Here is a 16186-nt window from a genome sequence, read left to right on the forward strand (position 1 = left end):
GTTCTGATTCTATGGGTCTGAGAAGGGGTCCTGAATTGTGCATATCTTAACACCCCTTATCACACTTGCTGGTCTGTGGGTTCATAATACTTAGGGGCAAGGCTTTCTTGAAGCCCATTAAAGTTCTTAAAGCCATGACACAAATTCCATATTTTGTACCTTTGTATAAGTAATAACACTCCCCATCTAGAATTCAAGTCAACAAAATGTGGTAGAAATTGCTTATGTTAAAGTTTGGGGTGTGATTCTAGACCCTCCATTTAGAATTCTGAGCCTACATTGTCTTTTTTTGGCTTCAGAAAGGGGCAGTGTGTGATACCATTTTTGAGGTTGCCAAGGAGCCCCATCATGTGCCCCTACGGCCTCGCCAACCTTGAGGCTAAAAGGAAAAGTTACATTCTGTTAGGCACATGGGAAAGCCTCTTAACTTTCTGCCCTTTTTCCATTCCTTAAGGAAATCAGAAATCGAGTACTACGCCATGTTGGCCAAAACCGGTGTCCATCACTACAGCGGCCACAACATCGAGTTGGGCACGGCGTGCGGCAAGTACTACAGGGTGTGCACGCTGGCCATCATCGACCCCGGTACGCTTTTCAAATAGTGGGCTTCGTTTTTGTCTTTTCCTTTATAATATAAAGGAGAAGTTTGCTATATGGATCTCTTAATTCCCTGTGTTCAGATACCGAAGAGGTGGCCTGTAAGGGGGGTGGTGGGGGTGGTGAGGTCTCCTGTAGTTTATTGCAGAGGGGTGGTGAATGTGTCAGAACAATATAATGAACTTTTGGTTGCTATTACACATTGCCTTTTAAAAATTACTTTAAGATCATGCATTTCATTTGAAACACCTAGGAAATAGTGACCAGAATTCACATCATGGTTTGTTTCAGATGAGAGGAAGTTATATTTAGGATTTGGGGGTTTTATTTTGTTTATGGTTTACTTCTAACCTTTTAACAGAAGAATAAGATATCGAAATTAGGGGTTGTCAAGATTTTTTTAATGGACCTGTAATAGAAAGTTGTTTGAAGACTATGAACTTAGTAAAAAGGGAATAAATAATATGATGAAATGAAAATAGGTAAAACTGAGTGAGAGAAGAAAGTAACTGCAACTTTCGTGTGTATTTTGAATTGATTAATTACATATACTGCGAATATTCTCGCTGTCCTGGTTCTGTGGTAGCCAGGGCAGGCTAACCATTCGCTATATTAAGACCATGCATGTGTCCCCAGGCTGAGTTCTCTCCCTGAGCCTGGTTTTATCAATGCTGGTGATAAGTCTGCATTTCTGTATATGGCTGGTACTCTAGGGATCTTTGTTCAAGTTCAAGATGACTGTCTAGTGAAATGGGAAGTAACAAATGTGAATTTGCAGAAGTATGTCTAAAGTAGGGGGATTCTGCAATAACTTATTGCCATTCATTAATGTAAAATTATTTTATCTTCTAGGTGATTCTGATATCATTAGAAGCATGCCAGAACAGACTGGTGAAAAATAAATCCTGCAATTTTTTTCTTTAATAAAACTGGCCAGAGCTTGTTTTAAAACACTGTGTTCATTTCAGTTGTTTTCCTTTATGTCTGGGTCAGTGCTCCTTCCTAAAGGTGGGATTAGAACGAATGAGAAAGCTATTTCTTGACATGTGTTTCTTTTTTTTCTTTTTCTTCCATAGTTCTTTATTTTATTTATTTTTTAACATTTTATTAGGGGCTCATACAACTGTTACCCCAATCCATACACACATCAATTGTGTAAAGCGCATTTGTACATCGTTTCTCAAAACATTTTCTCTCCACTTAAACCCCCGACACTAGGTCCTCATTTTTCCCCTCCCTCCCCGCTCCCCCCTCCCACATGAGCCCTTGATAGTTTATAAATGGGTATTTTGTCATATCTTGCCCCATCCGACGTCTCCCTTCATCCACTTTTTGGTTGTCTGTCCCCCAGGGAGGAGGTCACACACAGCTCCATGTAATCGGTTCCCTCTTCCCTACCCATTCTCCCTTTACCCTCCCCGTTTTGCCACTCACACCACTGGTCCTATAGGGCTCATCCGTCCTGGATTCCCTGTATTTTCAGTTCCTATCTGTACCAGTGTACCTCCTCTGGTCTAGCCAGTCTTGCAAGATAGAATTCGAGTCATGGTAGTGGGAGCAGGGAGGAAACCTTTAGGAACTAGAGGAAGGTTGTATTTCTCATCATTGTTACATCGCACCCTGACTGGCTCATCTCCTCCCCTAGACCCCTCTGCAAGGGGATCTCCAGTGGCCTACTCATGGGCTTTGGGTCTCCACTCTGCACTCCCCCCATCATTCACTATGGTAAGATTTTTTGTTCTGATGATGCCTTACACTCTTGACATGTGTTTCATAGAAATTTCGTTGTATTCTAAATGTCATACTTTATGTAGTGGTGCCCAGACTGGGGAAATGAGTATTCACAAAATAATTTCTAATTTAAGTACATTTAAAAGTGACTCATTATCTTGATTGAGAATTGAGTTGGTGTGTACATTAGTTGGGTATACGTTACTCAGTCTGCGGTGCTTGGCTTCCAAGAGACTGCAAAAATGGTAGGATCTTTTAAACGGTCTTTTCAGAGTCGATCCTGTCTCTGGTAACAGTTTCTGATGGTCGTTGAGGGTGCCTTCTATATAGTGCATACTTTGTACCTGGAAAGGCCAGCAATTCTGTAGAGCACACCTACCCAGAGGCCTTAGATTTGGATTGATCTTATACAAAAATGTTTAATTCTTGGGGAAAATGCTTAATTCCATTTTCTATGACTTTTTGAAGGCCTCCTTTTGTGTTAAGGGAGAACAGTCACATGCAAGTTGCTGTTGCCCTTTGGCAGCTCCCACCGGTTGGTCCGTGGCCGAGTTAATATTTCATTGTGCCTCCATTTCTTGGGGTGTTCTGGGCAATTCTAGTACTCTAGTGCCCCTGCCACTCATCTTTGCATCTTTGGAATTCTGATGTTTTTTTTTCCTAAAACAACTAACCAAAAAGCAAAAAACGCCCCTTAATTTGGGGGGCAACGCCTTTCCAATAAAAAGAAAAGTTTGGATTGAAGTTTAAAGGACATTTCAGGGCTGCTGTCTCAGGGAGTCTTGCTCACAGGTGGAGTTTGGCATTTTCCGCATCGTCCTGCCTGTGGTCGGATCTGGCAGCGGAGGTAGTGGTAATGGGCACCATCCAGTTTGGGCTCAGGTAGCTGAGGCCATTGCTCATGGAGATGATCATCATCCTTGTAGGTGGGTTTGTGTTTCTCGTTACCTTCTGACTCTGACTAATTTAGAGACCATAGCATCTAGAGCAGTGGTTCTCAGCCTTCCTAATGCTGTGACCCTTTCATACAGTTCCTCATGATGCAGTGTGACCCCCCCCCCCAACCATAAAATTGTTTTTGTTGCTACTTCATAACTAGTTTTGCTACTGTCATGAATCGGGCAACCCCTGTGAAAGGGTCATTCGACCCCCAAAGGGGTCACGACCTACTGGTTGAGAACTGCTGATGGAGATGGATGGCTGCCTTTTGAGACCCAGCCGCTGCTGGCCTCACTGGCATGCGGAGCACACACCACTATACTATCCCCATTGATGGCCTTGTCTCAGACTGACCCTAAAATCCCCACCTAGAGAACAATCTCAGGAGACTTGATAACACTGTCTGCCCAGCCTGTATTTAGATGCACTGGGTTGCCACAGTATTTTCCAGGGCATTTATCCCAATGGTCTCACTAAAGTTCTAGGGGCAGGGATTCCTATTAAGTTGAACAACCAGAGTGAACAATGATTTTAGGGCTTAAATACTTATTGATAATGTATTTTCCATTATCCAATGTTTCCAATGTCCAATATTTTTTCTTCATCCTGTTAAAAGCTAAGTCTTGAACATCTTAGACATTTCTCCTACCTGCCTGCTTCAACAACTGAGGGATGAGCATTGCATTTGGAGTTTGTTCCACCAGGTCAAACTTATTCAAGCTTCCTATTTAGAGCTTCTGAAAAGATTGCCTGACAGTTTGAGGGACAAAAAGACCTGGTTTGTGGCAGACAGACTGGTTTTGCCACCACAACAATGTACCTGCTCACAGCCATCTCTACCAATTTTTGGCAAAAACAGCAGCCTCTCTGGCTCTGTGCACCTTACCTGGCCTGGCTCCATGTGACTTCGTTTTGTTTCTGCAAATGAAGAGGGACATGAAAGGACTGATTTGATGACGTAGAAGAGCTGAAGAGAAAAAAACGCAGGGAGGTGCTATCAGCCATCCAAACATGAGTTTGCACAATGTTTCCAAGAATGAAATTGCAGATTTGAGAAATGTATTAAGTATAAAGGGAGAGTACTTAGAAGGTGATTGTGTGGTTTTGTAAAAATATATATAGCTTTGGAGGGTGGGGGTGTAATTCCACGGGGTTCTTTGGTACCCCCTTGTATTAAGTGCTGGCGGCCGATTTCTAGGTGCCAAAACAGAATGAAGCATTTCAAGTTTTAAGACACTCTTCCAATGAAATCTTGGATTAAGTTATACATGTGATATGTAAGTTGGAGACCTGATTTTCCTGAAGAGGCTTTCCCCCCAAAGTGAAGAAGACTGAAAGGTTAAAATGAATGCACCTACTGCTATGTAGTCAGTTCCCAGTGATAGCCACCTTGCAGGAAGGGCAGATTGGAACTGTCCCACAGGGCCTCCGGGGCTGTCAATCTTTATGGAAGCAGACTGCCTTCTTCACCTGTGGAGCAGCTGGTGGATTGGAAGAGTCCACCTGGAAGAGCACAGTCCGATGCTTACCCCACTGTACCACCAGGGGGCCTTTTAAAATATTTGACAGTAGCAGAGGAAGTTGAGCAGGATCATACAACCATTTATAGATAGCTGTAATAGTCTTGGGAAGACATTGGCTTATGATTTTGTTTTTCTACTTTATAACATACTCAAAACATTACATTGAGGTAGGACTTTTAATGCTATAGAAATTTCTATTATTTGTTCATGAGCTTCTCTGTCAGTTTTTTCTCCTTTTAAAACATTTATTGACTCATTCTCCTCTGGCTATGCATCCATCCAGAAGGCACACCTTTACTGCAACCGGATCACTGTTAGTCTGTAGGCCAGAGAGACTTCAAGACCCGGTACCACTGCCATAGCCCGAGGTTTGATTAGGGTTGATAATATTCCCGGCTCTATATGGCCACTAGAGGGCGCCTTGGCACAAGAGAACCTCAAGTATCATTTACTCCCACTGGAAGGACACGTGCTTATCTGTACTTGGATGAAATCTCAAGCAACAGCAATGCTAACTCAAATCAATGTTTTAAACACTTCCTAATGGAACATATTGAGAAATTAAATGGATGTTTCAAAAATAGAAACGCAAACTTTAATTTTCTACATAACATACCTGAAGGATTAACAACTGGTTTCAGAAAGACATTCGATGGAAACGCCAGTCTTGAAATATTTAACTACTGCCAGGAATGAAGCTTGTTCAAAAGCATCATCAGAACCCCCAAACACAGCTTCCTGGAAGAATGGCATTGTTTTAGTATCTTCGTGTTCTGTTGAAGCTGCGGGCCTTAGTGCGTCTCGCTGCTTCAAGTGCTTCCCTGAGCTCCTGCTATTCCCGTCTTAATATATTTTTACAAGTTTACTTGTTTTAAGAAAACCCCTTTAAGGACATGGTTGAAATCCCCACTGACCCTGTATTCCCATTTCCTTTTCCAGGGACAAACACTATGGTGATGTTGACCCTTAGAGATTTTCTTCAGTATTGAAAAATCTGCATTTCTGAAACAATTTCGCTTTTAAAATTCATTTTTGCTCACAAGTTCTAACAATGTGCATCGAGACTCAATGTGTTCCGCCAACTGTAGAGTGCTAGTGATCAATTCTGATTTGTTGCTTTTGTGCACGCTGCACCATTCTTACACAGGTGCTCTCTCTCCTATGCGTGTGCTGAAGTCTCCTGTTAGATACTCTACTCACAGGGCTGTGGATGTTTTCAATGTAACTGATGCCAGCAGAATGTTCTCCAAAGAGACTACCGGTTTCCACATTCACTAATCAAGCAGCTCATTGTCACTGAACTGGCGGGTGATAGACAAGTGGTCCTGTGCTCACTGCCTTTTCCGGAATACCAGGAGATGCCGCCTCTTTGCAGCCTTGTATAAGCCACTTCTCGTGGGGCCATACCTTGCTGTGAACGGGAAGCGAAGAATTGTACGCAGCCTATCATTCTCTGAAGAGGTGAACTTTAATACTGTATTTTAAAAAATCCAACATGTTATACAAGTACATGTGTCTTACAATTTGATGCATACATCCATATGTATCATGGTAAAGCTCATTAAAAAAAAAAGAAGCTTTTCCTATGGCCAGTGTTCTACAGAAGTAAGACTGCAAACTTTTACTTTGTGTCCAATGAGATTGCAATGGTGTAAGGCAGGAGGGGCAGAAGCAAGCCTCGTCAGCCCGCAGTGTCAAATACAAAGTACCTTGCACCGCTTACTCATCCCACTTGGTGAAGTCATCTTAGGAATCTGACCGGATCTGGTGGTTTCTTTTTGCCCACATCAATGTGTACACACTGTTGTCTATCTTCGGCCTTGGTTTGCCATGCCAAACCAGCTCTTTTTCACACTAGCCATGCTTTGTCACAGGCGTAATGATCGCCTGAGCGGCCTGCCACCCACGGGCTCCTGGGAACGATGGTGTGCACAAACAAGCGGAGCCTTTGGTCTTCATCTGGACCGCAGGCGGTTCTCCAGGGCTTCCATCCTCTGTGTCATTTCTTCCAGTACAGCCTCGAGTTAAGGAAGGAGCGACGGCATCGCCTGGTTTTATTCATATTCACATGCAAGTGGATTCAGCTACAGAAAAATCTAACTGTCTCACAAAAAGGAAAGACGCTGCCCCCAAACCTCCCCCCAGCCCATTTTAATCGAGCATTTAAAAACCCTGGCTGTACAGAGCAAAGCACGAACTGATAGACACACACCCCTGTTTATCGCGGCGATTCTTATCCTAGAAATGGAATGGGACCAATCAGAACCCCCAGCTGGAGGAATGGATCAACTCTGGACGACACACACAGTGGAATAGTCTGCATCAAACACCTCACGGCTCGGACAAAACTGGGGGACATTTGAAGGCTATGATAAAGCCAGGGGACGGGGCTGGGGTGGGGGTGAGGGGTTGGGGGGAGAAGAAAACCACACACCAGACTGGGGGGTTGGCTTACTGATGGGATGTGGGCTGTGCCACTACATACAGTGTGTTCCCTTTGTACGCGTCACATTCAACAAAGGGGGAAACAGGACTGGAACTAAAGCGAGCGAGCGAGAAGGGTCAGTCTTCAGAAGGCTCTGGATTCCCGACCCTCAGACCCAATGTCGGTCTGAGTGGCTGGAGAAGGAGGGAGAGCACAATGGAAACAAGGTGTCCGACACACAAACTAAGACAAAACCCTGACTCGGAAGTGTACATTCATTTATCATCTGCGAATAACCCCTAATTTAGGAGCCCAGGGGGCATCATGAGCTACGCACTGAACTGCTACCCACCAGGTTAGCAGTTCGAACCCACCAGCTGCTCCACTGGAGAAAGAGGAGCCTTTCTGGCCTGTAAAGAGTGACTATCTCAGAAACCCAAGGGGGCAGAGCTACCCTGTCCCATAGGGCCACTGTGAGTGGGAGCCAATGTGACAGCAATGAGAAGCAATCGTTCTGTTTCAGGTTAAGTGCTTAAACAACAACAAACATGATCAAAATTCAAATAGCTCAGAACTTTGCTCCCCGCCACTCCCCTTAATTTTTGAATTCCACTGCATGTCTGTCCCTGTGGCTTGGCCACTTGCTTGCCCTGGCACAAGATAAGGTTGGGAATGTGGTGAGGAGAATGGAAGAGCTAGGCCTGGAGCCCTGAGACGCAGTCATAAGAAAAGGGAGAATTGACAAGATGAAGCCAAGGGGTTGCTAATTAACTCCCTGCCATCGAATCAGTACTGATTCATAGTGACTCTATAGGACAGCGTAGAACTGCCCCTTGTGAGTTTCCAAAATGACAACTCTTTATGAGTAGAAAGCCCTATTTTTTCCCCTACAGAGTGACTGGTGGTTTCAAACTTTGGACCTTATAGATCACAACCTAACATGTAACCACTATGCCACCAGGGCTCCTCAGGGATCTGAAGCATTCTGCAAGGTGCTCTCACACCCTCACCTGTGCATTCCTTGTCTCAACTGCACGGCCTTCACAGGTGCACTAGGGAAAGGGAGAGGAAGGGAAGGGGCCTTCCCCTCGGCAAACGAATACCATGCCCCTGCCCACCTGGCAGGAGAAGGGAAGCCCAGATTCTTCACCTGTGTTAATCATGAGAGAAATGATGTTACTTCAAAGGAAAACACCAAACCTGTTGCTGCCGAGGCGACTGATGGTCACAGGGACTCTACACGAGAGAGGAGGGCTGCCCGTCACGTTTCCCCGCTGTGCGTCTGTAAGGAAGCAGACTGCGCCTTTCTCCCGCAGAGCAGCTGGTGGGTCCCTTGGTGCTTCAGCACCGTGCACCTCAACAGACAACCCCCCAAAGCCCCCTGCCAGCGAGCGGACACTGACTCACAGTGACCCTAAAGGGCAGGGGAGAACCACCCCTGTGCGTTTACGAGACTAATAGTTTACAGGAGTTGAACACTCCACCTTGGTGGTTTTGAAATGATGACCTTTCGGATCGCAGCCCAGTCAGTAACCCCTATGTGACCTTTATTTCACTTAAAAAACCCAAAGAACCCACTGCCGTTGATTGGATCCTAACTCAGCAACCCTGTAGAGAAAAGAGAAGAACAGCGCCCCAGGGTTTCCAAGAAGCTCTTTTCAGAAGAGCAGACAGCCCTCACGGCGGGTGGATTTGAACTGCTGAGCTTGTGATTTGCAGCCCAATGCCTAACACGCAGTGCCACCACACTTCCAGCTTTCCAAAAGGGAACTGATATCCTCACTGTTATCCTCACAATGTAAACTCAGCCCCGAGGCAGTTCCAGTTGAAACGATTTCCCTAAAGCTGAGTTCAGTGTACATTGAGATCACTATTAGGCAGCTTTTTAGTAAGCTTCCTATCATTTTAAATTCAGAGCAATTGGCAGTATGTCCAATGTGTAAAAGCACTGACTCCTTATTTCTCCATTATTCCAAAGTATGCCTTTTCTTTGTAATGTTGTTTTAATGAATCATTGGCCCCTGCTGGTCCCTTGGTGGAATGCTCCATCCTTTAGATGCTGATATAAAAGTTTTCTGCTGCCAAAAAATGACAGAGTCCTCCAGAAACTACACGCAAAATCCAAATGTGCCTGCAGTGTTGCTGGGCACTTGGACTGTGTCAGAAACCTCTCGCTTCCCCACATTTTTTGCCAGTAGGAGGGTAAGTCAAAAATGGACTGCTACCAAACCGTGGAAATCTTTATTAAAACAACAACAGCAACAAAGCAAAACATGAAGCTTTGCTTGCTCAACACATCCTCCAACCGAGGTGTTTCCACGTCAGAAGGCAGTGTTTTCCATCTCGCAAACCCTCCCCTCAGGAAGTCTGTGCGAAGGTGACCAGACGTCCCGCTTTTGGCAGGACAGTCCCGATTGTTAACAATTTTTCCTGCATCCCAAGGCATTTTTTAAAAGTCCCGATTTTTGGAAAGAATGCACAACAAGCTAGGGTAGACAGTTTTCGGCTGCCATGTGGCTATTTCACCAGGATATGAGTTTTATCAATGGTGTCCCCCTTTACCAATGTTAAAATCTGGTCACCTTATCATTGACACCAAGGCTAACCGCTGGGCACCTCCCGGGACTCACATCAGGTTCTCTGACATGTTCTTTGAGTTTGGGGAGCAACAAGAAGTCTGAACAGCCAAGCTCAGGGCCGTGTGTGGATGGGGTACAGCCTCCCACCAAGATCCTCACTGGGGGGCCCTTGCTCCCCTTGAAGAATGAGCACGTGTGACGTCCCGATAAAGAAAAAGAAATCCTCAGGGCACCTTTGCTGGCCTTTTCTTCACCCATAGAGTTTCCAATATCTTACAACTTCTTCAGGATAAGCCTCTGTGAGCATCCTATGTCCTTGGAGAAAATCTATCCGCACGACCCCCTGAGATCCCTAAAAGCATTCTCCATCCCTCTCTGGGCTGACCTCTCTGCCTTGAATAGGACTGGCTTAGCAGCTCCCCCTTGGAAGTCACTGTTCTGATTGGAATTTTTTGAAGGCACCCCAAAGAGACTAAGACATGTGTATTACCGGGAGAACTCTTCATGCTTTGTTTGGAACAAACCCGTTCAGGGAGGAACTAGAACCCCAGTAGCTGTGTGTGTGTTTATAAATAAATATATATATTAACTTACCCTCATGTCTGTCTTCAATGCACTTCTGATATGGCTCATATACTTCCAGCAGGAAAGGGGTTAATTGAGCTTGGGCTTTTCAGTAAACTCCCCTACAACCAAATCCAAACCAAACTCACTGCCATAAGTTGAATCTGACTCTGCAAGCGTATTGGACAGGGTAGCACTGTCGGTAGCACTGTCCATCTTTATGGGAGCAGAAAGCCTCGCCTTTCTCTCACAGAGCGGCCGGTGGGTTCAAACTCCTGGCCTTTCTGTTAGCAACCCAATTCCTAACCCACTACACCACCAGGGCTTTGCAGGCAGCATGACCAAGCTGTGCTCTTAGCTTTCAATTGCCTCTCAGGCTGCTTTTAAGTCAGAATTCGTTCCTGGGGTTCACTCTCCTTGGCTTTATGGAAGTGACTCCCTATTTTTACAGGCCCGCACTATCCAGTACCCGGGAAGTTTGGATCCTAGCCTCTGCGCCCCACGCCAAAGCAGAACCTTTGAAAAGGATATAGCGCCGTGTTAATTTCCTGACTTCTTCGTTCGCCAGGTTCTGGAACATGATAAGGTTTTCACATTTGCACCGATCATGTTTTTCTTCCCGAGGGCTTCCTGAGAGAGCAGATGGAAAGTGTTCACCTCTGTAAGCCACCCGCCTTCCCAGACACATAATCGTCCGACTGAATCATCCTATAGAGGGAACCATCATGAAAGACGCGTCTAACTTTTTCCATGCAGGCAGACCCAGGGAGGCAAATACCAGGAAAGGGCCATGTGCGCGGCCAAGGCTGGAAGGGGCCTTGCTTGTAGAGCAGGAGGGAAGACTGCTCGGTTCCTTTGCATCCATTATGATTGTTTTTCAGCTTCTCATTGTAGACGCCGGATGGATGGACGTGTGTCAGGAGGGGCCAATCTTTAGAAAAGTGGAGGGTCAGTGGGCACGGGAAAGACCCTCCACAAGATGGACTGACACCGTAGCTGCAACACCGGGCTCAAACGAAGCGCTGACTGAGGAGGGCGCAGGACTGGGCTGTGTCTCAGTTTACTGGCTTTCTTTTCTTTTCCTGAATCCTATTTCCTACTCCCCCTTCCTGCCCTCTGGGAAGCCAAAGGGCTGACAGAAGCCAAAAGGTTGGTATCAAGTTCCCTTATTCCACATCGGGATATTTTGCTGGGCATTACCTGAAGCTTTCGCCGACTGGGAGGACTTTTGTGTAGAGTGTGAGCGACGGTCCTCCTCAAACAGATACCTGTGCTGCACTGCAAAGTCGGAACAGGAAAGGAGCTCTCGGACACTTATGGTGACAGGCTCAGACTCTGGGAAGAGAAGGAGAACTGAAGTCAAACCTGCCTCAACCGGCGAGGGAAGGTAACAGCACTGCTATTTCTGTGAAGTACGTCAAAGACCATCAGCAGAGATCCAAGGGGTTTCTGAGCCTATAACTGTTTAAGGGAGTAGAAAGTCCAGTCTTTCTCCCTTGGAGCTCCTGGTGGTTTCGAACTGCCTACCCTGAAGATCACAGCACAACACAAAACCCCTATATCTGGCTACCAAATATGGCTTCAAGCAGAAGAGTGGCTGTGTGCTATCCAACCAACCAAGAGGGGGAAATAGCCACCGTGAAAATACATCTTATATTTCCACTTCTTTACAACTTTTGCCCAGAGGAAAGCCATGGTGAAAGCAGCTGTTGACGGCTCTGAAAACTAAAAACACCAAACTCACTGCCATTGAGTCGATGCCCACCACAGTGGCCCTATAGGACAGGGTAGAACTGCCCCTGGGAGTTTCCGAGACTGCAACTATTTAGGGCAGCGGAAAGCACTGTTTTTCTCCTGAGGAGCAGGCTGGTGGTTTTGAACTGCTGACCTTGTGGAGTCCAACTTATAACCAGGGTCCGAAAGGACAGCTCTTCAAGTCAATGTACCTGAAGGCTGGCGGGCCTTCTGCGGCATCTCCTCCGCTGGGGAGTCCTGACTTCCATCAGAGTCTTCCAGAGCTGAGAGGGAAAAGGACAACAAGGGGCGACAAATGTCCACAAATGCATGTCCCTTAGCTAGTTATTATTATTTTTCAGAGCGCCTTTAGGAAGTTGTCTCCGGGCCACCTCTGGGCCTCCCCGCCCAGGTGAGGAGACAGGAAGTCAGGAAATTAACACGGCGCTATAATCTGCAGTGGAAGATTCAGAAGAGCCATGGGTGACAGCAGAGAGCACCCTAGGGCAGGTCTTGCTAGTGCTAGTGTAAGCACGCCTTACACGAGGTCAATGCATGGTCTCTCTTCATTTCTACTACGCCAAGGCGTAGGAGAGGAACCTCAGGTTGGCCTGGGGCCAGGTGGAGCTGCATTTTGCCCACACGTGACTTCAGAATGGCCCCCAGAAATGTCATGTCAACGAGGGAGGACAGGAGAAAACACAGTGCCCTGGCCGCGTGTCAACTTGAAGACAAGACGTGTTCCCCTCTCATTAGGAAGCACAGGGCTTCCCTGTCCAGCTCCCTTGACGGCACCCGGGACATGAGTCAAGGACCAAGTGGAACTGCTGGGTGCAACCAGGCAGCGGACGGGAGGAAAGAGGAGCCGGGGGCGTGGTGCGCACGGCGGAATCTCCGCCCTAGCAAGGGGCAGCTGGAGAGGCTGTGGGCGGAAGGCGTCCGTGCAGGGCTGCATGAGGGCGCCAGCACGATTGGGTAGGCACACAGCTTCCCCGGTGCTTCAGCTCCGTCTCTGATGGTGGGGTTTTTGGGGGGTGGGGGGTGGGTTAGGTTTTGTCTGAGGATTAAGTATGACTTGGTTTGTGGGGATTCCTTGAGCTGTATTATCACGGGAAAGGTATACTTAGTATAAACATGTATATATAGTCTAATTCATAAATTCCCAAACTTATTTGACCCACCGCCCTCTTTTTCAGAAAAAAAAGAAGAAAAAAAAGATTACTCAATGCCCACCCCCACCCCCTAGTAATTACAAATTGCACTACAGCCCATCATCCAGGACAGAGCGTAGGTATTGCTCTTGCAGCCGCCCTCGATCCTTCTTGTGCTCCCTAGAGGGCAGTATTGCCCACTTTGGAAAACACTGGTCTATTGGATAAAACATAAAATTAAAAATGGAACAAAATAAACGGCGAGAAATAAGGAGCGCATAGCAATGAGTACAAGAAAGGAGACAATGTTCTGAAACTGATTGTGGTGATGATTTCCCAGCTCTGCTTAATATGACTGAGCTATTGAAGTGTATGACCGGTGAATTACCGTGCCGATAAAACCATGAAACAAACACACTAGCAGATCACACTGCGTGGCACAGCCAGGCCCCGTTCGTTATTCTTTGGGGGCTTCCGTCCTCTCTCCTCTCATCTTCTGCCTGTGCTTAGTGCCTCACTGCCCTGGCCCACCAAGAGCCACCGCTTGGAAGGCTTCGCAGGAATGGTGGCGGAGTGCTTGCACCAAAGCCCAGCTGCCTGTTTCGCCCCTGGGTCTCCTAACATAAGCCCTCGTACCTTCACATATGCCTCTCTTTAGCTTCTCACTGATCTCGCCCATGGTGCGGAAGTCTTTGGCATAGAAGAGGTACTTGCCGGTGGGTTCAGAAGCAATCTCCTGCAGCTCTTCCTCGATGGCTTTCCCCACCCCGACAGCATACACAGTGATACCTAGAAGGCAGGGCAAAATGAGAGCCAGGCGTTAGCGCTGGGCCCCAGGGTCTAGAACACAGGCGCACCGCGCCCAAAGCCAGACAGAGATGCTGAGGGATGCGATTTGAGGAGTCTAGGTCAACACCCCTCTTTCTCCGTCAGTTTCATCTTGGTTCTTTGTGCCAAAGGGGAAGGACTGAAGGGAGGGGGAGGCAAGGCCTGCAGGAGAGCTGTTGCTCTGTTCGGGACAGGGCCCTGGAACTGGAAAAGAGCAGCACCAACTTTATGGATGGTGATCTCTACCAACCATGCCGGCTTTTTGGTTTCCTTATGTCAAGGGCCTGCCCCTCTGTCACCCTTCACGGCTGTACACACGTCACATGGGGAAGGCCCTCTTCAGGAAGAGTCTAAGAAGCAGGTCCACTTGTGGTCTGCTAGTGTAGGATAGGAACCTCAGAGTGGGCCGGTGCCAGGTGGAGCTGCATTTTGCCCAGACCTCTGGAAAAGACAGTCGGGTCAGGAGGAGAACCGGAATGACAGAGTCAGGAAAAAGTACCAGCCCAAGAATCAACTGGAGATTGCAAAAGGGATATGCAGTGGGCCCAACGCTTTTTCTAAAAGTGAATCTTAGATTTCCCCTCTCCTCATACACTACTCATTTGAAAGGAAGGGACCCCAAGGGTTTAGGTTCTGCTTGATGGCAAGCATTTGCCAGCACAGCTTTCTGCTTCTGGCTAATTCATCAGATGAGACTTTAAACGTAACACACATCAAAATGAGTCTTGAAGCCTACAAGCCAGCGTGGATGCCTCGCTCTGTCTGTGAAAGGTCACTAGATAATTGAAGCATATTTGTCTGGAAGCCCCGTGACTTTACACAGGACTTCCTGTTTTAAGGCCGTGTTAGCCCCACACGGGGGTCATGGAATTGATGAGAGGACCTCATTTCAGATAGAACTACGGGTGACTCAAGAACCAAACACACACCTATTTCTCCCACCCCCGGCGCTTGGGTCACCGCTGGACATCTGAACGCAGGAAGGGGTATGGTGGATTAGTCTTCACGAGACAAAATGAAAGCGTTCACCGTGGTCCTAACTCTAGCAAGCTGTGCCAGGCTAGAGAGAAAGTGAGGATGTGCATGCCAGTCTCACAGCCCGGCCAGATGTGGAGCAGGGCACTTTTAGTGAGCGCCACTCCCTGGACCAGGACGAAAGAGTGAGGAGTGAGGCGAGTGATACCAGTGAAGGGACCCCCTTCGTGAACAGCTACTGAGTGCCAGCAGGAGCCAGTCTTCCTGGGGCACGGCATGGGCTTGCTGGCTCTCCATCCCTTTGCTCAGTCACTCAGCACGTCTTTCAGATCAGGCACTGCTACGTGCCAGGCCTGAGCGAGCCAGGTGCTTACAAAGGCATGGTGAGGGCTGGTCTGTGCACAGCCTTGGCCCCTGGGTCTGACTGTGTCACAGGAAAACCTTGGAACATTGGGTTTTCAGAGGCTGATTCTTCCTGATTCCCAAGCCTTTCTTTCAAGGTAGCTCTGGGAGGGCGCAGTCTGCCAACCTTCCAGCCATCTGCCCAACACATGAGCTATTGGTACTACCAGGGGGCTCCTGTCTTCTTACAGGACCCAGAAATGCTATTGCCCTAACTAAGCACACAGAAAGCCTCAAGCTTCCTTGTGGGAAACTAACACCGAGGGAATATGACTAGGACTATATCCCCTAACTTTAACAGAAGGAATCTGGAAAGCTAGTATTCCACCGTGGGAAAAGCCACCACTTTAGTAAGTTAAAGTCCATTATCCAAGTACACTATCATTCCCACGGATTCTCCCCTAACAGATATGCTGCCTTAAAGTGAGCACATGGTTGATTCTATCTCCCTATAGAGGCAGACATTCCTTTGTTATCTCCTCCCACAGCAGCACCCATCCCCCCTCACACCTTCCCCCAATGCAGGTATTAGGTTTCCTCACCTGTGAGCTCAGGGACCTTGCTGTAGTTACCCCCCACCTTGTGATGTATGTAACTAATGAATATGCATGTCTTATAGCTACCTATAAATATCCCAAGATAGTAAAGATGCCCTCCCTCCTCTCTCTCTCTCTTTCTCCCAAGAGGGGCTGAGGTGAGCATGCTACTATGAAATGTGTCTGACTCCTTTATTTTATT

The 16186-nt window shown here is 47.2% G+C and overlaps 1 protein-coding gene, 1 long non-coding RNA gene and 1 other non-coding gene across 5 annotated transcripts in view; 2 read left to right on the plus strand and 1 right to left on the minus strand.

Moving 5' to 3' along the window:
- The first annotated feature begins 6 nt into the window (after positions 1 to 6).
- On the plus strand, positions 7 to 1550 carry LOC123521376. Its single transcript, XR_006679824.1, has 2 exons — positions 7 to 585; positions 1450 to 1550. It is a non-coding gene; the product is annotated as an uncharacterized LOC123521376 (long non-coding RNA).
- LOC115868777 lies at positions 1149 to 1280 on the plus strand. The gene has a single exon (XR_004045766.1). It is a non-coding gene; the product is annotated as a small nucleolar RNA SNORA72 (small nucleolar RNA).
- A 4689-nt stretch (positions 1551 to 6239) lies between the features above and the next one.
- The window catches only part of MATN2 (matrilin 2), a 191894-nt gene continuing 181947 nt past the window's right edge, over positions 6240 to 16186 (minus strand). For all 3 annotated transcript variants that reach the window (XM_045284889.1, XM_030886313.2, XM_004697704.2), the window contains 5 exons: positions 13880 to 14032; positions 12305 to 12376; positions 11559 to 11693; positions 10890 to 10988; positions 6240 to 6801 (listed from right to left, as the gene is read on the minus strand). In XM_045284889.1, coding sequence (XP_045140824.1) covers positions 6746 to 6801; positions 10890 to 10988; positions 11559 to 11693; positions 12305 to 12376; positions 13880 to 14032 — 515 coding nt within the window. In that variant the 3' untranslated portion in view covers positions 6240 to 6745. The remainder of the gene's footprint in view (positions 6802 to 10889; positions 10989 to 11558; positions 11694 to 12304; positions 12377 to 13879; positions 14033 to 16186) is intronic.

The sequence above is a fragment of the Echinops telfairi genome, unplaced genomic scaffold, assembly GCF_000313985.2.
Source record: "Echinops telfairi isolate 266 unplaced genomic scaffold, ASM31398v2 ScPeMD7_1;HRSCAF=3_0, whole genome shotgun sequence".
NCBI classification, from domain to species: Eukaryota; Metazoa; Chordata; class Mammalia; order Afrosoricida; family Tenrecidae; genus Echinops; species Echinops telfairi.